The 27,939-nt window shown below is 41.7% G+C and overlaps 1 protein-coding gene and 1 pseudogene across 4 annotated transcripts in view; both read right to left on the reverse strand.

The window, feature by feature from the left end:
• LOC120744386 (seizure 6-like protein) overlaps positions 1-27,939 on the reverse strand; it is a 104,078-nt gene that overhangs the window by 41,192 nt on the left and 34,947 nt on the right. For all 4 annotated transcript variants that reach the window (XM_040048747.1, XM_040048748.1, XM_040048746.1 and 1 more), the window contains exons 2-4: positions 16,109-16,555; positions 12,585-12,724; positions 5,274-5,469 (exon numbers count right to left, since the gene is read on the reverse strand). In XM_040048747.1, coding sequence (XP_039904681.1) covers positions 5,274-5,469; positions 12,585-12,724; positions 16,109-16,555 — 783 coding nt within the window. The remainder of the gene's footprint in view (positions 1-5,273; positions 5,470-12,584; positions 12,725-16,108; positions 16,556-27,939) is intronic.
• LOC120744413 lies at positions 15,709-15,827 on the reverse strand (annotated as a pseudogene).

Genomic DNA, 27,939 nt, shown 5'->3' on the forward strand with positions numbered 1-27,939 from the left:
AGACCTTCCAATGTAGGCCAGTCTATAGGCCTATAGTCTGTAGTCCAATCCTTTGAAGGATGCAGCCCCTGAATTTGGACACAGCCATAAAGACATGAATGGCCTGTAATTTCTTGCTTCTACATTCACATATGCCATGGCTCTGGGTCTCTTGACCCAGCATTTTGAGTTTTATGCCTTTTGTATTATTATATTCTATTTTTTATAGTTTAAGCTTCAGTTAGTTCTGTTTGAGTTCTCTGTTTCCCTATTTAGTTCTTGTCTGTTTAGGTTCCTCCCATGTCTGTGTCTCCCCCACTATGTTGGTTATAGTATCGTGTCTTTAGTGTGTGAGTCTGTCAGGTCCCCTGTGTTAGAGTCTCCCTCGCCCTTTGTGTGTCTCAGTGATGTCTTTGTCTCCTTTTGTGTCCATCTTGCTCTCGCTCCCTTTCTTTCCTTCTGTGTCTCGTCTCCTCCTCTTCTTTACGTTTCCTCTTGTGTCATTCTGTCATGTGTGTTCTTCCTAGCCATCATGTTCTCTGTATTTGTTGTTTAGTTATGTCCATGTCTCATCTCCAGTTCCCTATCACCATGTCAAGTCCATGTGTCTTAGTCTGCCTATTTCCTATTTTATTTTGACAGTCTTGTGGTCCATGTTGAGTGTGTTTAGTTTCACTTCCCCTGTGGCGTCATGTCATTGAACAAAGTGCACTTTAACATTGAAACATTGCCCCCATAAAAAAAAATTCTGAGGCTTGAATTCTGAAAGACATCCTTCCCAGTCTCTATAGTTAGTTTTAAATAAACATAACACACTTGTCGGTCTTCTTTAAGATACCAGCTGGTTAGCACCTCACGTAATACATGGGCTATATTTTCACTAGTGTGAGAGTCTGGAAAATACACAGTCTCTAGATTGAAGACTTTCAGTTCAAAGTCTTCGGTGAGGAAGTGCACTGTGAAACTCATATATGGTTCCGTTGTACGACTTGACCATAGGTCTGTAGTGCTTGCGTAGTTTTCAGCTTGGCTCAGTTCAAACATGACGGTCTCGCGGCATGTTTCGTACATTTGTGGAATGGCGACATGGGAAAAGTAGTTTCGTGAGGGGATGCGGTATCTCCGGTCCACTTCATGTATCAGACTGGTGAAGCCCTCTCTGCTACCCGTATTTACAGGCATCATGTCTTTAGCCAAAAAATGTGTAATGGCCTCTGTTATTTCTTTGTACCGCTTCGACATTTTCTCATAAGGAGTTCCACTTCAAAAACTCTGATACAGAGACGGCTATTGGACTGCTGTGCTCTTTGTCTTAACATTAGCAAACTTTGTTTGGCTAGCCCTGTCTTTCTGGAACTCTTCAAACAGTTCTCTGTGGTTGTATTGAAGATGATGGTGGAGATTAGCCGTGTTTCCTCTGGTGGTTGTCACGAGTGTTCGGCAAGTTTTGCAGAGTACCTGTGTTTGGAGAACATCGTCTTTATCAAATCCAAAGTACCTCCAAACAAGCGAGGTACTATTTTTTTTAGCCACAAGTTCATAGTAGCGTTCTCGTCATGCGTCTCGCTCTCAGCCGTTACAACTCTGACTCGTTGCTGCAGCGTTGTTCGCTCACCACCTAGTAGGAGGCGGGCCTCTAATACATTTGATTGGTTAATGCCGTGAAGGGCTCTATTCGACTGGTCAAATGTGTAAAGGGGTTTCTTTGATTGGTAAATTCTTTAAAGCATGTGTGTAAACATTTTAAGGTACCCAATTATCGCAGTTTACACCATCTTTTGCGATGGGCCCATCGCACAGGCTGATATCGTGATGACAATAAATTTGAGGTCTGATCTTGTTCTAATGGTCTTGCCTTAATCATTCATAACTCTGGTTTTGCGCATTATAGTAACATGACTGTCTAACTGATACTTGCAAACTATTACTGAACATCACTAACAGTTGCTATTGCAGTCTTGCTGAGAGAAAATTTAATGTTTAAAGAATCAAAAGGTTTACACTGTATGATTACTTTACATATGAACCATACCTAAGCTAACTGTTACGTTCTGAGTTCTTTCTTCTCAGGTGGTGTGGTGAACATGAACCCCTGAGAAGTTTCTCTCCACAGCCAGATTCCGGGACTTCAGAGCAGCTGGCTGTGGTGAGTAACAATGACATTTCTATCATGCCTACTAAATATATTGACCGTTTACTCTGGGGCAGTGTTTTTTGTGGGGAGTAACAAAGACTATGCTTGCTTGGCTCCTTCCGAGCCCAGGACTATTTCCACGGGCACTATTCACTTCAAGGATTTTCATGTTAATTCTGAGAATAATTTTTCCCCTCTGCTCCTGCCAACGGAGGGTAATTGCACATGTCTAATTCATATAATTAAATTAGAAATGTGCATTAGACGATAGTTTCTGGTGTCTTTAGCTTCATGTCTCATAAAAGAATCACCAGTAACCAGAGTTTGCTCCTTGGCAGGAGTGTTGCAGAGTGGGGAAAAACTGTTAGACACATGAGTGGGTTGATTGTGTACTGGGGGCCTCTGTTTGAGAATATGCTTCCTCCTCACTGTCACCCAGCCATCCTGTGTTCCCGGCTGCTTGGGGAGAGCTAATGGGGCCTACATTACATTCAACTGCACCGGTTACAGTGGGCTGGCAAGCTACGAGTATTTATGGATGCAAAGCCGGGTCTCCAAATTAGTGATCCTAGCCTCCAAAGCTGCCAATAGGCTACATTTATTACCAGTAACATTATTGCTAAAGAAGGCTGAGGATTAATTAAACATCTGACACAATGAGCAGGAAAGTTCAGGAGGGACAGGTGAGACTCCATGCTGGTAGCAAGTCAGCTATAAGCTAAGCTAGCAAATCCCTAAAGACACAGTGATGGAATACTGTAAATATAATTAGAGAGCGAATCAACAGAGTGTGCTTTTGATGAAGCACATATACATTAGGTTATAAAATAAGAGGTTATTTATAAGTTTTTAATTAAAGTGGCTATACCGACAAGCTACACAAAAACACCACTGTGAACAGGAAGTAATACTCTACTGCAGCGACAGCAAACACCAAATAACAGCACCACTCATGAATCTCAGGTTGTAGTTTATAATATAACTCATATCCCAGTGTTTCTCTATGGAATGAAGAGAAGGATTCTGCTGATGCAGAAAAATATCAGTGAGCAACATGATCTGGACTATAAACAAGGTAACAAACAACCTCAAACCTTAAGGTAACAAACAAACTCACTTGTGACACACACTGAAAGGAACAGCTCAGCTGCATCTGTAAAAAGCAGCTGCATCAGTCAACTGGAACTGAAAACATCTAACTATGTGGATCAAAATACACAGGACTTGGAATATTAAATAAATCCAGACAACATCCTCTTCTCGTCTATCAATAACAACTGCTGCTACTATACAAATGAAGAGTACAATCAGAGGATTAAAACTGAGAATAAATTAGCAATTATCCACATTAACTGTAGAAGTCTATATGCTAATTTTAATCATATCAAAGAATATCTTAACCAGTTTGCCCATGCATTCAGTGTCATTGCCTAATCGGAAACTTGGATTAACATGGAAAACGGAACAGACTTTGAACTGGAGGGTTATGAAGTCACATTTATAACTCTGTGAAACAAAGGTGGGGGAGAAGTGGCCTTGTATGTGGGAAAATCCTTGAAATTTAATGTGGTGGATTGTATAACAGTTGAAATTTTTAAAGAAAAAAGAAAAAATTTAATCATTAGCTGTATATACAGAGCTCCAAGTAGTAGTATTAAGACCTTTAAAGACTTGATAGAAGAAACATTTACAGAAATAGCTCACAATAAACTTTTCATTTGTGGAGATCTCAATATTGATTTGCTAAACCCAAATAAACAAAATCACTGAGGAATTTATTAACACGATGTACTATATGAACCTATTCCCTAAAATTACTAGACCTACCAGGATCACATCACATTATGCAACTCTGATAGAAAACATTTTAACAAATGACATTGAAAATAAGACGGTGACCATCTTCCAATTTTTACAGTCTACGATAGGAATTACAAGATTCATAAAGTGGACAGAAAAAAAGAGTACAGACGAGTAAGAACAGAAGAAAGAATAAATGCATTTAAAAAAGATTTAATGAAACAGGGTGAAATATATCAGAAACAAGACGTTAATGGTGCGTATGATGAATTCCTTAGAATATTTACATTATTGTATAATAATTGTTATTGTATAAAACTGTCCAATAAAGCAATATGGTAGGAAACATAAATTATATACTGTCCATGGATAACAAAAGGTCTGCAAAATGCGTGGAGAAAGAAAAATGCACTATACGGAGATTTCTTAAAAAAAGAGAACTGAAGATGCTGAAATTAGAAAGATAAGATAAAAGATATTAAAATAAGTTAATCAATATACTAAGATATAGTAAAAAGAAATACTATAAGAGGCAATTAGATAGATAATATTAAAAGATTATGGGAAATACTGAACAGTGTTATAAAATGTAGGGCTAGACTACAGTACATAGTGTAACTTATCATTACAGATGTATGTAAATGGTGCATGACATTCACATATCTAGCTGCAGAGCCATAACAGATGGTGCCAAGAACCAGCTAATTAAAACATCCAAGGGTGCAACATAGTTTCTCATACTGAGAACCCAATGACTTAAGAAATCAAGTAGTCATGGGCATTTGAAAAATCCTAATTATAACAAGCCATGTAAGCTGTGTGAGACAATATTCCTTGTCTCTTTATGTTGTGTGTGTGTTTTTTTTTAACCTTGATAACACTTCAGCACTATTCTTCTGTCTAGCGGTAATATAAAAAGAGTAAATGGCTGTAATTAATGGAGAAAGTGGATCGTAGTACTTGGATGCTTCTTCCTTTGGAATAATTACCATATTTATTAATGGATGGCACAGAACACATATACACACAGAAACATACACAACAAGGGGACTCTTTATACAAACTCCCATATCCCATATAGTGTCATAATGAGATGAGAGCCAATTAATCAGGGCTCTAATCAGCTAATTAACATGACAGATTCAATCACCATGCAAACTGATTAGGTGAGATGGTTTATGATTCTGTAATTAGCATGTGTATAAAGTGTAAACAGCCCCTTAGGCCCTAATGAAAGTATTATTTATTGAATTTCTACAACCTGTTAATATAAATGAATATTCATGTTTTAGTCATAGCATAAACTGAGTTTTGTACACTCTTTTCAGTAAGTGTGTAAATGAGTGGTGTGTAGACTTACTTTGATAGTGCAGCTGGAAGATACCCATGCTTCCCTCCAGTCCAGAGCAGTAGTAGACAGAGAGAGTGTTAGTGGGACTGCGGATCACCTGACCTTCAACAAGCAGTGTATGGTTGGCCAAGACCAGCAAAGAACCGTGTTCATCAACACCTGTGATAGACAGTTGTTCTCCATCTGAAAGGTTCACGCTCTTCACCTGGAAACAAACACATTTAAAAAAATCCATGTTTAACACATTTTGTAGGAAAGCTTGAATACATACAGTATTAATGTTTAGATTGCACTCCATCAGGAAGTACTTGGTCATCTGAAGTAAAACAGAGCTCCCTTAAAGTCTCTCACAGTCTGAGGAAACTGGTTTTTCTAACACCAGCAGTGGAGGAGTGCATCAAGATAGACAGGAGTCCCACAGCAAGAGAAAGAGGGATGTGTAATTAATGTGATAATAAAGAGAGATGGCGGGATGTTATTAGGAAGGGAGAGAATTAAGGATTCAAATGACTACTTGTATCTGACTACTTCTATCCTTCAAGCTCAGGTCCTCTACCAGAGGCCTGGGAGCTTGAGGAGAAGATACTGCACAGAGATGTCAGATGTTGTTCCTGCTGGAGCCTGCTGGAGCCACTTGCCTAGCTTGGGACTCACTGCACCAAGTGCACCACTGGGACCATTGTTACCTTCACCCTCCACATCTTTTCAAGGTCTTCTCTGAGCCCTTGGTACTTCTCTAGCTTCTCCTGTTCCTTCTTCTTGATGTTGCTGTGATTCAGTATTGCTACGTCTACCACAGTCATCTTCCTCTGCTTGTCTACCACTACTATGTCCGGTTGGTTAGCCACCTCCATTTTGTCAGTCTGAATCTGGAAATCCCACAGGATCTTACCTCAGTCATTTTCGACCACCCTGGGGACATCTCCCATTTTGACCTTAGGACTTCCAGTCCATACTCAGCACAGATGTTTCTGTATACTATGCCAGACACTTTGTTGTAGCGTTCCATGTGTGCCTTGCCTGCTAGCATCTAGTCTTGCAGTCTCGGACAGAGCAGTCAGCCGAGTAGCTGGTGTTTTGCACCTCTGGTATTCTTGCCTATTCCGTTATGTGCCCTGCTCATGTATTGAGCCATGTGCCTGTTCATCTTGGCCACTATGATGGCTGAGAGGAGCTTCCATGTGGTACTGAGGCAGGTGTTTGGCCGGTAGTTGGATGGGACTGGTCCCTTATGGGGGTCCTTGGGGATTAGGACACTCCAGCCATTCTGGGTGTCTCTCATCAACTAGCAGCGGGTTTGTTTGTGCTGCCAGATGCTCGTGAAATACATTCAGCTTCTTCAGCCAGTAGGCATGAATCATGTCGGGGCCTGGTGCTGTCCAACTCTTCATACTGGAGACCCTTTCTTGGATGTCTGCCACTGCTATTTAAAATGGACCTGTTCAGGGAGGTTGCTGTGGTCTGTTCTTAGACCCAGCATTGCTGTTATGGATTGCGTCCTTCTGCCACACGCTCTTCCAGTATTGCTCCGTCTCCAACCTTGGTGGTGTTGTGCTCATATTGTTCCCCTGCCACTGAGAGTACACGTTTGCTGGTTCTTTGGAGAACAGCTGGCTTATTTCCTGCCTTTTATCTCTCTGGTGTATCTCTTCAAGCGGCTGTCCAAGGCTGTGAGTGTTTGGTTGGCAGTTTCCAAGACCTCAGGTATGGACAGCTTGTTATACTTCTTAGGCACCTTCATCACTGAACCTTTCTGTACTGATCACTGAGGGTACTTCACGTAGTCTTGGTATCCGGCTATGGATCGGCTATATATCTTTCAGGTCAGTTCTTCTCGCACTCATCGACCCTTCTTTCATCACACTTGGGGCTTGGTAACCTATCTCAGGTGGGGGTGTTATATCTCCAACCAGGATGACAGGTGAGAGTGGTTGGACATGTGTTGTACCCCGTCAATCTCTACACATGAGTGCAATCCCTTCTTCCGAATGTTGAAACACTGAGCTACTAGTTGTTTAACTAACTTTGAACATAGCAATAAATTCGAAAATTCCTTGCTAACCACAGTTAAAACTAAATAAAGAAAAAACAACAATTTATTCTATAAAGGATTCAACTGGGAACATTATTCATGATCCACAACAAATAAATAAATCTTTTAAATACTTTTACAAAGCTTTATACTCATCACAGATTAATCCATATTGAAGACATTGAAGAGTTTATCTAAATCTAAATGTATCTAAATCTAAATCTATCAAAACTAAAGGACAAACAGATTGTGTCTCTTGATTCATCTCTTTCAATATCTGAATTTCACAAAACCCTACAACATCTCTCAAACAATAAAGCCCTAGGGCTAGATGGTGGTCTATGCTAGCAACCACTTTTTTCAGAATGGTAACTATAATCCAGAATGTTTACAGATCATCTCCAAACAATAACACTGCCATCATTAGTCCACTTCTTAAACCAAGGATCCCATACTCCCATCCAGATACCACCCAATCTCAGTCATAAATGTAGAGATTAGAAAAAAATCACCCTATTCATAATACATCCTGATCAAACAGGTTTAATCAAGAGTAGATGCGTATACTTAGGCAAGATAATAACCCCAATCGCTCTCCGATGCATCCATCTGAGTATTAATGTGTTTGAATGTTAGTTAGGAAGCACTAAAAAGCTTAGCAGAAAGTGTTTGTGTGAATGGGTGTGATTGGGTGAATGTGGCATGTTGTATAGCGCGCTTTGAGTAGTCCGGAAGAGTAGAAAAAGACTATATAAGAATCAGTCCATTTACCATTTAGACCACAGGTGTCGAACTCCAGGCCTCGAGGGCCGGTGTCCTGCAGGTTTTAGATGTGTCCTTGATCCAACACAGCTGATTTAAATGGTTAAAAACCTCCTCAACATGTCTTGAAGTTCTCCAGAGGCCTGGTAATGAACTAATCATTTGATTCAGGTGTGTTGACCCAGGGTAATATCGAAAACCTGAAGGACACCGGCCCTTGAGGCCTGGAGTTCAACACCCCTGATTTAACCTTTGTTCCTATGGTCTACAGTGATTTGGCAAAAATTTTCAGCAAGGATTTAGCTCTCTTTATCCTACCTCATCATCCTCACAACTGTGGGATAGATTTGCTCCCAAGTGTTCCACTTCCCACTAGTCCGTTATACAGTCTCTCTCCAGCCTTCAGCCTTTGGTTCAGCCTAATCTCTCAAAGTCTTTCATGGTAGGAGTGGATGCTTTGGATTCAGGGGTTGGGGCTGTTATTCCAGACCTCTGAGGGTAAGCTTCATCCCTGTGCATTCTTTTCTCAGTGCCTCTTTCAGATTGAAAGAAACTCTGACTTGGGTGACCGTGAACTGCTAGCCAACAAATGCATTAGAGGCACTGGCTGGATGGAACATCCATTGGTCGTTTGGACCGACCACAAGAACCTGGCTTACCTGCACGCAGCCAAGAGCCTAAACTCTTGCGAGGTCAGGTGGGCTCTGTTTTTCATACGATTTAATCCGACTATCACATAAAAGCCCGGGTCCTGAAAAGTGACTCCAATAACTCTAGCTCACCAGGTGAATCCGTCTTTGTCAATCATTGTATACGATAAGTGTACTTACCTTTGTGTCATGTTTTGTTAGGAAACCCAAGAAAGCTGAGCTCTTTTTGTAAATTTAACTGAGATGAGTTTGTGTTTGTCGCCACCGACCACAGGAAGGATTCAGTACATGGGAACTGGGAAGTCATCACGGAAGAAATCACACACTATGGATTGTTTGCAGTACATGGTTTTTATTTGTTTGTTTTGTAAATGTAAATAAATACACTGTCGCCAACTCTAAAGTTCCTGTGTTTGGGTCCTGCTTTCTGAAACCCAACATTTTACTTCCTACAAACCATCAATGTGTCTTTTACTGTAGACCCCATCCCTATAAGACTCCTCAAAGAAGTCAATGTTAAATATGATCAACCAATCTCTAATAATTGGCTGCGTATCTGACTTCAACCTGGCAGTAGTTAAACCATTGCTTACCATCTCTTGCCCAATTGTCTTAGCTAATTATAGGCCAATCTCCAACTTTCCTTTCATCTCAAAAAATGTTGAAAGCGTTGTCAAACAGCTAACCGATCATCTGCAGAGGAAGGGCTTATTTGAAGAGTATCAGTAAGGTTTTAGAGTTCATCACAGTACAGAAGCAGCTTTGGTGAAGGTTACAAATTATCTTCTTATGGCCTCTGACATTAGACCAGCGGTCGGCAACCCTGGGCACGCGTGCCAGCTGTGGCACGCGAAGGGTTAACTGATGGCACGACCATAGCTGGACTGGCTATGGTCGTCCAGCTATGGTGATTTTTCGTTTTTTTACCGGCCAATGGTTTTTGTTGTTGTTGTTTTTGTAATGGTATAAACAATGAGAGGTGGTGGATTGGCCAGATGCTGGCCGATGTGTAAAAATAACTCAGTTGTTTGGTGGTGGCTATGGCGGAGCTTCCACAGAGGCCAGCAGGTGGATGAGGGAAGGGGGAGGCAGGAGGAGCAGAGACCCGGGGCGGCCGCCGGTCCGAGTGTCAGGTGAACTGAACTTCAAGTAAGAAGTGATGACCTGCAGTCTATCTGGGTCAGATATAAACCAAGTTTAGGTGGAGTTTATTTTCGTTCTGCTGACTTTTTACAGTCAATTACAATAACTTGTACTGCGTACTAGCTAGCATGACGGAGTTTCTAAACAGCTGGGTGGGTGCTATGATGTTACTGATGGTGAACTTTATTTTATTCATAATGTTAGTTAGCAGAGTTGCCAACAGTCCCGTAAAAAACGGAATCGTCTCTTATTCAGAGAAAATATTACGCGTTTCATATTAATAATAATAATGATAATGGATTGCATTTAGCGCTTTTCGAAACCCTCAAAGCACTTTACAATTCCAGTATTCATTCACTCTCACATTCACACACTGATGGAGGCAAGCTACAGTTGTAGCTACAGTTGTAGCCACAGCTGCCCTGGGGCAGACTGATATTGAGCTGAAAAGGAATGCAGTTTGTCCTGGACTTCAGCTACAATGAAAAAGACACAAAGCTGGATTTATTCTGTGTCTTTACACTGTCAGCTGCCTCTTCTTCTCTCATTCTCTCCCCCTCCCTCTCCTGTTGCTACTTTAATCATGAAACTGATCAATGATGAGCTGATCGGCTTTTCTCTTTTGCTTGTTTATCGCTCACTTTGCGCCAGAAAGGGAAACCAGCAGATGTCGCGCTAAACAACAGCAACATATTTAAGACTGATCAGCTGTGAAAAGGGGGCACAAAGAAATACTTCTTTCTTATTCTCATTTAAAATGTCTAGCTTTTAATAAATATCTGAATCGTACAACCAAAGTTTTCATCTGATGTAAAATGTATAGAAATCATACATATACCAACAAGACAGTGTACATCACTGTCACAACAGCGTTTGTTTTCATTGTTGTGAGGAGACCATAAATAGGATTTGCATTTTTGTTGTACAGTTCATTTGCTGTTATGGATAAAAAGTGTCTTTTTTTGTTTCAAACTAGCTGATAACTATTTGCTGATAGCTGCGAACAAATATAATTCTGTAAAGTTCTTCTATATAGTGTGTAATTGTTCATATAGAGTGTTATTAAATTTATTGCTAATGCAATCATATGGCACATTGACTTCTGAGGAAATTTTAGACGGCACTCATCATCAAAAAGGTTGCCGACCCCTGCATTAGACTCATCTGTGCTTGTCCTGCGAGACGTCAGTGCAGAGTTCAATACTGTTGGCCATAATATTCTATTAGAGCAATTACAGCATGCTGTAGGTATTACAGGTACTGCACTGCAGTGCTTTGAATCATATCTATCTAATAGACTCCAATTTTTTTCATGTAAATGCAGAGTCCTCTTCACACACTAAGGTTAATTATGGAGTTCTACAGGGTTCCATGTTTGGACCAGTTCTGTTTACATTATACATGGTTCCGTTAGGCAGTCTCAACAGAAGGCATAGCATACATGTTCACTGCTATGCAGATGACACCCAACTTTATCCATCCTTGAAGATAAAGTTGGAAAAGTGTGAGTGATGCTGAAAAACTAGTTCATGCATTTATTACTTTTAGGTTGGACTACTGTAATTCGATATTATCAGGATGTCCTAAAAACTCCTGAAAAGGCGTTTCCCTAAAAACCGTGTGATAAATAGGCAGCCAGTCCAAAATGCTGCAGCAAGAGTACTGACATAGACTATAAAGAGAACATATTTCTTCTATATTGGGTTTCCTTCATTGGCTCCCTGTTAAATCCAAAATTGAATTCAAAATCCTGCTCCTCACATACAAGGTCTTGAACAATCAGGCCCCATCTTATATTAAGATGAGAGGCTGGATCCAGGGCTGGATTTGGGAGTTATGTTGCAATAGGTCTAGGCTGCTGGGGGATTCCCACGATGTACTTCTTCTTCAGTCACCTTTCTCACTCAGTATGTGTTTTTACACCGCTCTGCCTTGAACCATTATTTATTATTAATCTGTGACTCTCTCCCACAGCATGTCTTTTGTCCTGTCTTCCTCCCCTCACCACATTGGGATATCTGGTTTGAGCCTCTGGAGCTTTCCAAGCTTCCCTCACCCCAGCCCCAACCCCCTCAGCGCCTGGTCTTTCTGGAGTGCCTGATTGGGCATTTTTTGTGTGCTTGCTGGCCTGCTCTCTTGGGAGTTGCGGTCTGGGCTGACTTGGGCCTCTACATCATGTCGTGGGGGTTCCGCCAGGGTGCGGGTGGTTCTCAGGGTCTGTGGTCTGTCACCGGCAGGGTCGGTTGCCCACTGCCTCTGGTCCCCCGACACCCCCACCATTGGCTGTTGGAGCTCCGTCCAGGGCCTCCCTCGTCCCCCAGGGCATGGTTGCCATTGGGACATGTGGCCTCAGATTTTCAGCTCTTTTGGATGCAGTGTTTGGTTGGGGTCCCCTGGGTCTTTGCCTATCTGCCTCTGACACTAACTTTTGTGCATACTAACATAAAGAATCTTTGAGTTCTGGACTAAAGAAGTGACATAATATATAAAGAAAACATTTAAAACATTTAAAAGCATAAAAATATTTGAGGGTCATACAGAAATGAACAGCATTACCATTAGCTGTTACAAGGAGGCAGAGTTTAACTTGGGTTAAGCCACAACTACAAAACACAGCAGCATGCCTTTACAAAATACTGTTCAGTAAGATAACCAGCAACCCAGCAAAGAGTCATTATGCTATAAATGCAGTTGGGCTGTGTGTGATGTCATTGACATGTTGCTGATGTGTACCTGCAGCTCGACTCCATAGCCAGTGTACACAGTCACAGTGTAGGTACAGCGTAGGAAGGTACCGTCTGGAAGAGGAGGGTCATCAGAGGAGTCAATGTATCCTTCTGGATCAGTAAAAATCACCATGCAGCTGGATGCAGCTGGAGGGAAAACACAGGAATTTATATTGCATTGGCCTTTATTTATTTTTTGTTCTATCCTGCCCTGTAATCCGTTTACTGTGAGCCTGACTGGAAAGTCACTGGAAGCCCTACTGCATATAATTAATGATGGAAGTTACAAGGATCTAAACTGCTACACTGAAGAAAAAGTGGGCAGTGAAGACTCTTAAGCTGTAACTTAATATAAATAATCATGTTCTCTATTCCTCTAAAGATTTTAAAAGGCCTGTGGTGTTACTGATTAAATATCCTGGTTTAAAAGGCATAATGTGACTAATTAACTGATTAACTACAATTTTGTTATTTTGCAGAATAATATTTACAGAAAAACATCAACAGTTATTAAAATACCAACAATATAAATTGTATGAAGCTGAATTAACATCAAAATAAAAGCTTATAATAATCTTTGTACATTCACTTTAGAAACATGTCATGTAATGGTAACAAGCGCATATGTGCAGAAATCTCAGTTGAGTTTATCAGTACCCTGCTACTTGTTAGCAGGGTACGGAAGCTGATTGGAATACAAATGGTGATTTTTTTCACAAACTCATTTTTTACATTTCATAGGTGAATTAATTCTGATCTGATGACAAGCCCAATTCAGAAGTTGTTATATTTCATCGCATGAAAAATATGAATGGTTATGAAAAGGTAGTTTTAGCAAAACATTCTTGAGGTATTAAAATACAATTTCTTTATTTACAATTTTGATATGGCAGCTATAATTAAAGATATGTGTTTAAAAGAAATGAAACTGGTTAAACCAGCAATATGTGAGGTAGAAGTTTTTTGCAGAGTGGAGATGAACAGTAGCTGCTCACAGACTAAAGCGTGTTGTTCCTAGAGTATTTAAAAGTAGAATGGGAAACAGAGCCTTCAGCTTCAAGCCCCTCTTCTGTATAACCAGCTTCTAATTTGGATTCGCCAGACAGATACTGTCTCTACTTTAAAGTTTAGGCTTAAAACTTTCCTTCTTGCTAAAGCATATAGTTAGTGCTGGATCAGGTGAGCTTGAAGTTATTGATTTTGAAGCAGGAGCTTTATTCCTGGTCAGCACACTCTTAGTCTGTGGCAATTTAAAACTCATTTCACTCTCTACATTGACACTGGTATTCCAGCAGTTTCCAGTTCATGGCAGGCTTGAGCCTTGGTGGTTCCTGGGTTGTTTCTTAATATCCTAACCAGTTTCTTCCAGACCTTGGCAAAAAAGGTAATAGTCCTGGCTTTGTCAAGGTGAAATACATTGTAGACCCCAACTCAATGATTTAAGTCAATGTATTTATATATTTGAACCTGTATGTATAAACTTTTGACCCTGTGTAGATTAGAGAAAATAAAAACTAAATTCAAACTTGTGTAGCGAAATCTTGTTTTTTAAGTAATTTAATGTGTATGTTGAACAATTGTTCTGGTATAGAGAAAGAATCTTTCAAACAACTTATTAAATGCCCCAAATTATCATGATATTCATGATATGATTAGTAGATATAAACCTCTGACCATTGCTGTATGCTGCTTTTTGAGCTAATACTAGGCTGGATTAGTCCAAAGTAGAGAACCACAAAAATATACTTCCTGGGGGAACATAAAAAAAAAGAAATTTTACATGAAAACATTTGATTGCTATTTGTTTGACTTAATTATGGCAGCATACTAAAGCCTTTGATAAAGTTGTCGTGTACACTGTGTTGCATACAGAGGTAGGACCCAAATGCAGGACTCAGACATGAAAGGGATAAACTAAGGTAGGCAGCTTTATTAGCTGTAACAAAAATACTCTTAACGCAAAAAAACAAGAATGCAAAATCTAGAAACTAGGAACTGGGAACTAAGTTACAAACAACTAGGAATTAATAACCAGGAAGTTATGAGAAATTAGGGAAACATGGCACAAAAGGAAATACTCAGCAAATCGGAACAACACGACAACGAGCAGCGAAAGACTGAGTACTTAAATACACACACAGGATAACAAGAGGATGGGCAACAGTTGGGAACACAGGAGGAACAGATCAGACAGGAGAAGCAAAACTGAACACAGAATGAGAGAATGTCAAAATTAAACAGGAAGTACGATAACCAAGGAGACCAAGACTAAGACACATGGGCTTGATACTGAGACTGGGAAGAAGCAGACATGGGAACATAACTGACTGGGGAGACAAAAAGGGAACACTGAACACGGAGACAAGAGTTAAACAAATATGAAGACAAGGCTGAAAAAACATGGAACGTGGAACATAGGGGAGGGGATCTTAGTACTGACTTTAAAAAGCTTTGAATCATGACGCTCCTGCCATATTTTCTGATCTCTTAGAACGTCACACTCCCTCTTGCAGCCTGAGATCGTCTAATCAAAGGCTGTTGGTAGCTCCCCGAACACGTTTTAAAACCAGAGGTGATAGATCTTTTAGAGAGGTGGCCCACAGGTAGTGGAATTCTCTCCCTCCATCTCTACATTGCCTGGATTTTATTTATTCATTTAAACATCATCTTAAGACTCAATTATTTAGACTAGCTTTTAATTAGATTTGATTGTACTGTTTTATGTTTATCTGTTTTATATTATTGTGAAGCACTTTGTGGTTTTTATCATGTGAAGAGTGCTATATAAATCAATAAACTAAAGTAAAGTAAGGGAGGCATGGAAACAGAACTGAAAGACAAGAAATTATATAACACAAAGCAGAAAACAACGAAAAGAACCAGAACAAATAGTGAATTATATAGTGCTTTTCTACTCTGAGTACTCTAAGTGCTTTAGACAACTTGCCTAATTCACCCATTAGCAGAAGCACTTTATTTCTGTGCTCTTTCTCTCTAACATTCACACGCAACATGGGGTTAGTATCTTGTCCAAAGGGTACTTGGCATGCAGACTGAAGAGAAGGGGATTGAATAACCAACCTTCCAATTATTTTGTGACCTGTTTTCCCAGCTGAGCCACAGCCACCCCAATCTTACAGCACCTGGTGTTCCCAGGCGATCTCCCATCCAAGTACTATCCATGCCCGATTTTGCTTAGCTTTCAAGATCAGACGAGATCGGACATGCTCAGGGTGGTATGGCCGTAAGCTGTGTCTAATAAACACTAAATCTTAGAATATTACTTAAACCAGAATCAAAATGTACAAATACATAAACACTGGGTTACAGACCCAGGACCATGACAAAAAGTACTTTCCTGTAACTGATTTGCTCATGCATTAGAGGTGCTTTTGGAATTTCCAGGATACAGCGGGAAGAATAACTACAGCAAAGTAAATTTGGTGTCTCACTGTCTTTTTTTATTGAAAAAAAAACTAGCCTAACAAATATTTGGTTTAGTTAAACAAAGTTGTAACTATTTTTAAATACCTGCTGAAGTTGATTCTATCTCTGCGTCAAGGTCTGGCCTCATGCTCACAGTGGTGATCTCAGCCTCCTGCTCAGGGGTGTGCCTCTCTGTGTGAGGCATCCGAGAATGTGCGTCTGTAGGAAGTGGCTGAGTTGGACTGCTGCCTTGCCCTGATGCTGCAGTTGATGCGGGGGACTTTACCCGCCTCGGTAATCCTCTGCTTTGATGCTCCGGGGTATGATTGATGGAAAGTCCTCTGCCCAAAAGAGGGAGCAGGTTCTGTGGCAGAGCAGAAGGGAGGATGCCCCCTTTCTGGGAAACCAGTTGTCCTTTTTGAGCCAGCACTGATTGTTGCAAACCACCAGTCACGGCACTAGAGTTTTTTTCTTTGGGGCTGCCTTGCTTTGTGCTCCTTGATGGCAATACTGGAGACCTGGCAGAGGGCATTATTGTGGAGACTTCTTTATCTGAAAAACATGGAAAATAAGGGATTAATCATTTGAACTGGCAAAGCAGTTGAGAAAATTTTTTTATAAAGTGTTGGGAGTATGGCTCTTGGTGGTTCTGTCACTGTTCTGCTGGTCTTATCAGGAGTGGAGTTATCTGGTCGGCACAGCTAGTCCCAGTTAAGCTGTTGCATTCACAACATAATGAGCATGCACACATACACACATGTACACACACTCTCTCTCTCTCTCTCTCTCTCTCTCTCATTTTCACATCTCAGTGATGACATCAAATTCACATAAGGCTTTTCTTAGCCACTTATCCTAATCCTAACCATTAGAAATTAATGCCTCATCCTAACCCTTACCCCTAATCTAAGCATAACCTAATTATAACCCTAAAACCACAACCATATTTTGAGCCTAGAGTAGTATAGAGGCATGTCAATTTTGGGTCCTCACAAAGATGTTTAAACAAGTACACACACACACATGTATACATTGTAGTAGACAAGGCAGTCAAGCATGACAGGAGAGAAGGATTAAAATACCATCTCCAGCAGCTTAGTTCAAAAACAGCAAACACCAGCATTTACACATACATCCTCCAACTCCTGCCACTAACACTCTGCAGTCAACCCTCAATAAGCAGCCATACAGTCCGGCCTAAAAAGTGCTCATGATGCAGCCTCAACATGATTTAATAATTTATAGTCATTTACATACTCCTCAAGCAGGAGAAGAACTAACAGAGCACAGCTGCTCTCATTTTTATCACAAGGAAATAAATCAGTGAAAATATCCTCTCTGTGTTGTCAACACTCTGAGAGCTTTCTTCTCATTTTGCCTTTTTCCATCTTGAGACAGAAAATAAATAGTCTTTTTGTAAGAGAAAAAAAATTTTCTAGATGTACCTGCATTATGCTCAACTTGTCACACCATCATCAAGAAATTCATTTAAACTTTCACAGCTTGTGATTACTTAGGCTGCTACACAGCAGTAGTTCTCAATACAAGCACTCATACACACACACACACAACCTCGTATTCATATCTTACTGAGGACATCTTACTGATTTAATGCTTTCTCTAGCCGTCATCAAAAATGAATGCCTTTATCCTGAACCTCACCATACCCTAATTGTAACCCTGACACTAAAACCACATTTTTAGCCTCAAAAATGCCTTGAAATTTGCGGGGACGGGCATTTTGTCCCCATAGGTGACTGTTAATCCCCACAAGTATAGTAGCATGCCAATTTTCTGTCCTCACAAAGATGTGTAAACATGTACACAGACATTTAGCTGAATTCTTTGCAGGCAACATTAGTTTTCTAAAGGTGCTGAAAACTTTTGCTCCTGATACAGATCTGCTGTATTAGTGTGCTTTTGTTTTGTTTTTTTCAAGTTCTATAAGTGATATTTTTAGACAAAATTATGCTTATTATAGTGATCCAGAAGCCAAACATATACAAAAATAGTATCACTTCATTCTGGATTAAGTCATATTAGACTGCTGTATATACCTGGATCTGGGTCACCTGGGTTGTCAAAAATTAGTGGAAATTACCTGTTACCCCCTAAATTTTAACCTATCCCTTCTTAGGTTTTCTGCATCCTTTCACAATCGTATAGTTAGTTAGTGACAAAGTATTGTCACTTTATAATCTCAGAATTTATTATCAATATCATCATTATGTCCAGAGATGCATCTTTTCACCAACTGCAGGATCCCTGTAGGAAGAATATAGACATATTTATTAGATATAACTTTGAACCACCACAGGAGCTCAACCTGTCAAGTCCCATCAGAAGCTGTAATTCACTTAATGATGCAGTGACAAAAAATAACAAGCTTCATCCAGCAGTTTTTAAACACCACAGACCATTAGAAATAGGTTCAATCTTTTCCTATTAATTGGGGAGGAGGAGGCGCCGTTGGGGTCGGGTGCAGTGTGTGCTGGGCGGCTGCCAAGGGTGGAGAGCCTGGTGGCCCAATCCCCGGCTACCAACACTATTGACTGGGACATGGAACGTCACCTCTCTGGTGGGGAAGGAGCCTGAGGTAGTGCATGAGGTCAAGAGGTACCAGCTAGATACAGTTGGGCGGCTTGGGCTCTGGAACTAGTTTCCTGGAGAGGGGCTGGGCTCTGTCTAAGTCTGGTGACTGCCCTCAGTGACAGACGGCGGGTTGAAGTGGGTATTTTAGTATCCCCTCAGATTGCTGTCTGTGCATTAGGGTTTTCCTCGGTGGACGAGAGGGTTTTTCCCTGTGCCTTTGGGTCAGAGAACAGGTCCTGACTGTTGTCTCTGCCTAAGTGCCAAACATCAGTTCAGAGTACCTACACAGCAAAATCTCCAGTGTTAAATTAACACTAGAGAGTGTCTATATGGGTCCACACCTCTGAGTGTTAAATACAACACTGTTGAGTGTTAAATTAACACTTTTGACAGTGTTATATGTTTAAAAGTAACCTAGTCAGTTTTGCAGATTAACAATGGCTAACACTGAGCAGTGCTGGTTTTCTAACACTGGAAAATAACTCAAAATGTTAGAAATATTCCAGTGTTAGAAAATCAGCACTGCTCAGTGTTAGTCTTTGTTAATCTTCAAAACTGACTAGGTTACTTTTAAACATATAACACTGTCAAAAGTGTTGATTTAACACTCAACAGTGTTGTATTTAACACTCAGAGGTGTGGACCCATATAGACACTCTCTAGTGTTAATTTAACACTGGAGATTTTGCTGTGTAGTCTTCTCGGGGTGCTTAAAGGGGCTCCACCTGGGGACTCTTACTAGGTCCAAATGGAACATGTTCAGCACTTCCACTGCAGTTTTCATGCTGCACTGAACTGGGGCAGAGAGATGGTTGGTGCCTGTCGTGGTGGTAACCCCCAAACTAGATGGTGGATCCCAGAGGTGAAGGTTAAGTTAGAACCATTAGGTTAAAGATGGTCTCCTGTTGGGCTTGATTAGCCTGCGGGACTCCAGAGGTAGCTGATAGGTAATGACAGGCCAAAGGGAATGCGGCTGGGGCAGTGGCTGAAGCAAAAACTCAGGTGTGGGAGGAGTTTGGAGAGGCCATGGAAAAAGACTTTAGGACTGCCTCGAAGAGATTCTGGCAAACCATCATGTGAGTCAGGAGGGGAAAGTGGTGCTCTACATGCACTGTGTATAGTGTGAGTGGAGTGCTACTGACTTCAACTGAACAAATACTTTGAGGACCTCCTTAATCCCACCCACTGACACATGTTCTATAGAGGAAGCAGAGTCTGGGGACTTGTCTATACCTGGGGGTGAGGCAGTGAAACAATTCCTTGGTGGCAGGGCCCCTGGGGTGGATGAGGTTCACCCTGAGTTTCTGAAGGCTCTGGATGTTTTAGGACTGTCTTGGTTGACATGCCTCTGCAATGTTGAGTGGCGATCAGGGGCAATACCTCATTGATTGGCACACTGGAGTGGAGACTGCAGGGTGTGCTCCAACTATAGAGGGATCACACTCCTCAGCCTCCTCATTTCGTCCAAGTGGGAGGAATTTACTGCCTCAAGTGGAGGAATTTAAGTATCTCTTGGTCTCATTCACGAGTGAAGGGAGAGGGGAGGGGGAGATCGGCAGACAGATTGGTGTTGTGGCTGGAGTAATGTGGACCCTGCACCAGCCCGTTGTGGTGAAGAGAGCTGAGTGTAAAAGCAAAGCTCTCGATTTACCAGTTGATCTATGTCCTCAATAGGGATGAGAATCCCAGTAGTCCAATACCTTGGAATCGTTAGTCTGCCTGCCTATCGATCTCACTTACTGGTTCTTGCCCTCTCGCTATGATCAACTGATTTCAGTTTGTGTGTCAGAGGAGGAAAATAGTGGTGTGGTTTACAGCGTGAATATGGTACATGACTTTTTTCTGTTGCACAAAAGGGTGAGAGCTTGATGGTAAAGTGGAGACTGCTCCAGGACAGAAACTACTGTTAACACAACTTCGACTCTTTTCAAACACCTGTCCAGACTAGCTAGCCAAGAATCCAGAGTAATGTTAAAGCTGAGTAAATGCTGACCCCAGTCCAGCACTGTAATAAAGTAAGCCGTCATTTGTGGTGAAGCCACCCGCTGCTCCAGCTCAACAGGTAACAAACTGATGAACAGTCAGGTTGCAGCCTCCGTTTCTACCTGTTCATATTTCAAAAGTATAATCATTTTGGTGATCACTTTAAAGTCTCTTTGTGCTGGTTTTCATCTTTGATTTGTGTTTTCAGCTTCGTGTTCAGACCCAAATACTAAGAGAAAGATCACTTGTGTCCTCACTAGGATAGGGATTTGTGTTGGTGTGTAGGGCTGTAGCCTGTAGGTTTATATTGTTAATTGGTAATTATGAGGCAGTGTGTATCACATAATTTTACAGAGTAACATGCCAATAACGTAATGAGTAGTATAATAATTGTTTTTCTCCTGGGTGTAATTAAGTAATGTACTGCATTAATTTTAAGAATTTTTTTGTGTAATATGTGTAATAACTTTTTTACTTTAGTTTTTTTGAGTTATGACACCGACACTGATCACAACAAAGAGGGGAAATACCTCCAACATGCACAAACATTTGACCACTAAGCATGTAATTATTTTGCATGAATGAAATATGTTTGATATGCTGTTTAGAGATGACTCTCAAAGTGGAGCCATTGAGAATCAATAAGGGAATCAATAAGGAATCGAATATGTAAGTTATATCAATAATGGAATTGGAATCTCACTAGATTACAGCAGCAGATCTGAATTCTCTGAATGATATTTTACTTGCACCTGATTGTTCATCACTACACACTTTCGGCAGCTCATTTTGACCTTCCTGCTAGGTCTTTCATGCACTAGATTTCTGGTGGTTCTACTCCAGTTTAGTGGATGGTCTGCAGGGTGTGTTTACTGTGCAGGAAGTAATTATTTGATCTTCCACTGCATTTGTAAGTTTGCTCATTACAGAGAAATTAATAGTCTCTAATTTTATGATAATTTTATTTTAATGGAGAGAGATCAAAGATACAGAAAAAAAGATAAATTAAGATACATATTTGATCTACTTCAACACAGCCAGAATTGTGGTTCCCACAGATTGGCGGTGTGCCCATGTGGCACACATATTATAGCCAATTAGTACATTTCAGGTACTCCTGACCTCAACTGATTATGTGCATAAAGGACACCTGTCCGTAGAATAATTTTTCCATTCCATGTTTTCTATCACCATGGATAAGACCAAAGAGGAGATCAAAGGTCAAAGATGTCAAAGGACATTAGAGACAAGAGACAGCACAAGGCTGGAATGGGTTATAAGACCATCAGCAATAAGCATGGAGAAAAGGTGACAACTGTTGGTGGAATCATTTGGAAATAGAAGAAATGTAAAATGAACATCAACTGTTCTTGGTCCGGAGCTCCATGCAAGATTTTTCGTGATATGGTGTAACTGGTCATGAAGACATTGGTAGATCAGAATAAAACTACATGGGAGGAACCTGTTAATGACCTGAAGGCAGATGGGACCACAGTCACAAGAATACAATTGGTAACACACTGTCTATAAAGTCCCCTGCTCAAGAAGACAAATGTACAGGCCCATCTCAAGTTTGCCAGTGAATATCTAAATGATTCTGTGCTGTGGTCAGACGAAACCAAAATTGAGCTCTTTGGCATCAACTTGATCTGCTGAGTTGTTTATGAAGAGAGTGCATTTCATAAAACAGAGTGCATTTCATAAAACAAAACTTCAGTAATTCTCTCTCAGCTATCATTAACTTTACGGGCCACACACTCACACATGAACAATAATGGCTGAAGAATTGTTTCAAGGTACTTTTTAGTTTACCATTCAATAAATATAAAAAAAAAAATATTAAAGATTTATCCGCTATATCTGTCACAAAAATGTAGCTAATAATTAATTTTTAAACATGGGAAGAAACACTTTTGTTTACTGTGCCGTGGTTCTGTGTCATTTGACCCAGCTTTAAGTTTATTGTCTTTTTGTAAATCTCTCTCTCATGCTTCCTCCTCTTTCTCTCTCTCATGCTTCCTCCCTCTCGTTCTCCCTTGCTCCCTCTCTCTGTCTCTCATGTCTGCTTTCCCTAGACCCGTCTGTCAAGCTTGTGTGTCCCATCTACGTTTCCTGTTTTATTTTGACAGTCTTATGTTCAATGTTCAGTGTGTTTAGTTTTGCTTCCTGAGCGGCATCATGTTCATTTGTGTCAGCTGTGTTCCCCATGTGTTTCTACTTCCCTCATTACCCTTCTGTATATTTAAGTCCTCTGTCTCCCTTTATTCATTGTCGGGTCGTCTGTCTTCCTCGCATCATTTTCCTGGAATCAATGTTTTCTCAAGTCTTGGTTTTCTCAGGTTCATGTTAATGTTCACGTTTATATTTAGAGGTTGTCATGGTCCTGAGTCTGAGGACTCGGTGTTTTGTGTTTCTTTATATTATTCTTTGTTCTCGTTTATTCTGTTTTGTCTTTTGTTTAGGTTTGCTATGTGTTAGTGTTTTTGTTTCATGCCTGCCTGTGTTCCCTCTGTCTGTCCATGGTGTTATTGTGTCTGCTCATGAGTCTGCCAATCAATGTCCTGTCTGGTTCTGTGTCTGTTAGTTCCCTGTTTTATTCTGAAAGTTCATGTCTCATGTCAGTGTGTTCAGTTTTACCTCTCCCCCGTCTCGTTAGCCTAATTTCTCCCTCCTGTGGCCCATTCCCTGATTACTCCCCGTGTATTTAAGCCCTGTGTTTTCCTGTGCTCTCTGTCGTGTCGTCTGTGTTACGCCGTGTCAGTCTTCACTACTCTGTGTAACCCGGTGTCCATTCTGCGTCTCTCTGCCATCCTTCTCCGTGCATTTTCCCCCTCCTCCCGTGAGTGTTTGGTTTCTGGTTAGTTCTTTAGTTTTCCCCAGTTTAGGTTTGTTAACTCCCCGCTCTGCTCGTCCTGTTTTTGTCACTTCTGTAAATAAACACTCACTCGCACCCTAGCCAGTGCCTGCATTTTGGATCCTTTTCTCAATACACAACACGACTGCTCCCCAGCCGTGACAGAGGTTTACTATGTCTGGCTTTAATTTTCCCAGTTCAGGTTATGGATTAGTTTTTCGCCTTTGCTATTTGTTTTTGTGTTTTTCTAACAGCCTGAACAAAATGTTAGCTTTTTGTTAAAGTTCAGTTCTGTCCCCCGTGTTTCTGCTTTTGGGTCCGCTCCTCAAACACACCGGCCATTCGGCCCTGCGAGATACTGACAATATTTCTTTAAAATTCACTGTGGTATGTTCAGATTAAAGAAGTAGAAAAGAAGACAACAGCAACAGAAAAGAGAGAGAGGGTGGCATTAGGTGAGTGTTTGATCTGGTTCTATAATAAAAAGAACCAGATGAACCAGGTCTTCTCTGAGATTTTATTATACAAACTTGCAGAGTGCTTTTCATAAAGAAGTATCCAAACATGAAGCTGAACCGTCTTTTCTCTGTGATGATATAAGATGACAGACACAAAGCCTGATTTTAGTACTGGTTTAATTCTATTATTTCAGTATGCTGATATTGTGCTTAACTTTGAATGTTTCATGTTCTTTAAAAAATAAAAAAAGAATCAAAGAAACTGCCAGGCTGAATAAATAATACTAACAAAACTGTATGACTTGGCCCGTCAGTAGCGGTGGGGTTACTGATGGGTGCGACGGGAGATGTGTTACCCCACCTCAGCTGCCCCGCCAAATTTATCTTTCAGTCCATAACTCATTCCTGTAATGCACTAGTGGATTTAGGCGTGGAACAAAGCTTTATGGATGAGACTTTAGCCAGGAGATTGGGGGTTCCGCTTGTTTCCCTGAATGTTCCTTTACATGTGTCTGCCCTCAATGAGGGCCTTGGAAGAATGGCGCCACTGGCTGGAGGGGAGTGTGCATCCGGTGCTGGTCTGGACGGACCATAAGAATCTGTCGTACCTGCAGACAGCCAAACGCCTCAACGCCCGGCAAGCCAGGTGGGCCTTGTTTTTTACTCGTTTTGATCTTGTCATCACTTATAGGCCACGGTCGCGTAACACCAAGCCAGATGCCCTCTCGCGCCAGTTTGCTCCCATTGGGGAGGGGGAGGAGGTGAGGACTATCATCCCGGCCAGCTGTGTGGTGGGTGCGGTGACGTGGGAGATTGAGAAGTTGATCAGGGAGGCTCAGCAACTGGAACCTGATCCCGGTTCGGGCCCAGTAAATGGTAAATGGACTGGTTCTTATATAGCGCTTTTCTACTCTTCTGAGCACTCAAAGCGCCCAGTGGGCCGACAGTATGTTCCCACAGCTGTCCGGGGCAAGGTCATTCATTGGGCACACACAGCTAAGTTCTCCTGCCACCCGGGTAAGAACCGTACCATCAAGTTCTTACGACGCTTGTTCTGGTGGCCTGCTCTGGCGAAAGACGTCCAAGAGTATGTCGCTGCGTGTACCATCTGCGCTCAGAACAAAGTTCATAGCTCTCCACTCTCGGGTCAGTTACGGCCACTTGCTGTCGCCAGCCATCCATGGTCTCACATAGCAGTGGACTTTGTCACCGGGTTGCCACCATCTTCAGGTAATACTGTTATACTTACCATTGTTGACCGCTTTTCCAAGGCAGCCCATTTTGTGGCCCTGGCTAAACTCCCATCTGTTTTGGAAACTACTAAACTCCTCGCCCAGCATGTTTTCCGTTTACACGGCATTCCCCAGGACATTGTGTCGGACCGAGGGCCCAAGTTCACTTCCCGGGTATGGAAGGAGTTTTGTGCTGAACTGGGGGCCCGGGTCAGTTTGTCTTCTGGCTTTCATCCTCAGACGAATGGCCAAGCAGAAAGGGCGAATCAAGAACTGGAGGCCATGCCTGTGTCGTCTCATCTAACCAGTCCACTTGGAGCGAGCAGTTGGCCTGGATTGAATATGCCCACAACGCCAGTACGTCAACTGCAACGGGTGTTTCACCTTTTGAAGCCTCCCTAGGTTACCTACCTCCGCTCCTGTCCATCATGGAGGGTGAGCTTGCCATACCATCTGTCCAACATCATATTCGTCGATGTCGGCGCGCCTGGAAGGCAACTAGGGCGGCCTTGCTTAGGACGGCGGAACGGAACAAGAGCTTGGCAGATGGTCGCCGCACCCCAGCGCCCGCTTACCGGGTTGGCCAGAAGGTATGGCTCTCGACCAGGTACATTCCTGGCATTATGCGGATTCATAATGTGTTTCATGTTTCTCAGGTGAAACCAGTCCAGACCAGCCCGTTGTGCCCACCTGCTGGGTCCCCACCACCTGCCCGGATTATCGACGGTGCACTTGCATATTCCATAACGTGGATTATGGACGCTAGGCGATGCGGTAGGGGCTTCCAATATTTGGTGGACTAGGAGGGGTATGGTCTGGAAGAGCGTTGCTGGGTGCCGCAATCCACTATTCTTGATGACGATATGGTGAGAGAATTCCGCAGGCAGCACCCAGACAAGTTTGGTCGGTCGCTGGGAGGCTCCCGTTAAAGGGAGGGTACTGTCATGGTCCGACAGCCCTCGCCAGGCTGCCTGCCCGTGTGTTATTGTGTGCGTGTTGCTCCCTTCCCCTCTCTTCCACTCTCTCTCTCACGTAAAGGGATTGTTTACCTCCGAGCGGTGACGAGCATTCCCGAGAGTGTTCCCGCGGTGAGGCTGGTCGCACCTGTTGCTGATCGGAGCCGGCCAGCTTTAGCCAATTATCCGCAATCTCCAGCGCTGCCTTCTTAACAGGGCGATCAAGCTTCAGTCAGCACTGGATCATTGTGTGAAGCACAGCAGAGCAGTGCGGACGTTTTTTGTGGCAGTTTACGTTGAGCTGAGGATTGTTTAATTACTCTGCGTGTGTTTGTGTGTTTGCCACTAGCAGGGAAACGGAGAGAGATCACAGGAGCTGGACAGCCACTTGGGATTACTGTTTTGGAAGGAGTCACTACGTGTGTTTTCACTTCACAGCCACGAGCACTGCTAAGAGGAGAAGGAGGAGACCACACCTGGGCACCCGTCACTTCATTCATATATATATATATATATATATATATATATATATATATATAACTGTTGCACTTTTACCGCACTGTAAATAAATCCACTGTCTTCTCCAAAAGAAGCCCTGCTGTTTTCCACACCTACCCTGACAAATTATTTCACAGCTTCACCTCCATGTACGTCTTATCCTGAAAAACAAGCTTCAAGGACAACTAACCTCTCTCTAAAGACAAAATACAGTTCCAGAGAAAGTTGATGTTGTGTTACATTTTGTTCATGTTGAATATCAGTTTCCACTTAACTATAAATCTGAAAAAACAGAGTCAATTTTTTGTTTGTTTTTTTTTACTTTAGACTATTGTTCCATTGTATTAACAATACAATAATGTAAAATGACTGCCAGATATTGAAAGCTGAGGTTATTCTGAAAAAACAGGCAAAAGCATTCACTTAATTTCTGGCTCTTTTACAGACAAAATTACCAAATAGGTCCAGGCGGCCTGTATGATACTTAGTCAATAAAGGGTTGGGAGACCAGCAGCATATACAAACACCATCATGGATGCTCTCCCAATCACAAGATGAGAATTGGAAGGTTCACCCGCAATATCACTGTGTGTGAATGGAGCTGGAAAGTTTGTCTGAGTTTTAGATTTGCCACACATGGAGTAAAAGTTTCAATGGAAGGAACTGAGAAAAACAAGACAATGTTGAAGAAAAACTGCCCACAGGACTGCTGATAATGCACACAACTATGAACTGCTGCAGGATGTGGGAGAGACAGACAGCAGTGGTGGAAGGAGGAACAATATAACAAGGAGGGAGAAGAGAACATGGAGGAACAATGAAGACTGTTTTTAGTGTGGGGACACGTGAAAATCAGGTTAAGGAAAAACGAAAACCTGAGGCCGACTGACTTGAATCGGAGGTTGAGAAAGGTACCTAAGCGTCGCAACAAAAGTTAAAAGATGAAAATAAAACAGAGAATGCATTACCCGCCTACTAACACACACACACACACACGCAATGAAGACCAGCTCATACTCACAAACATGCCCACATCTCTCATTACTGTTAAAACTGGAAAACTTGACACTGGCTACCAAATTCTGAGTTCATCCACTGCTGACAGACACCATTTAACCTGTTGTCCTGCAGCCTGGAGAATTAGCTTTTTAATAGAGTGGTGCTACCAACCAGTGATCAGTCAATAAATTTAGTGGTAATATATTAAAATCGTAAGATGACTGAACTGAACAACACAGTCTGACAAATGATTGAACAACACAACAGTTCAGTCTGATCCTTCATACTCATTTGTGCCTTCATACAATATGAAGGCACAAATGAGATGGTTTCACCTCTCTTCGCTCTCAACTCACGAGTTTGT

This window comes from Simochromis diagramma, unplaced genomic scaffold (assembly GCF_900408965.1).
Source record: "Simochromis diagramma unplaced genomic scaffold, fSimDia1.1 OVJJ01000683.1, whole genome shotgun sequence".
Taxonomy (NCBI): Eukaryota; Metazoa; Chordata; class Actinopteri; order Cichliformes; family Cichlidae; genus Simochromis; species Simochromis diagramma.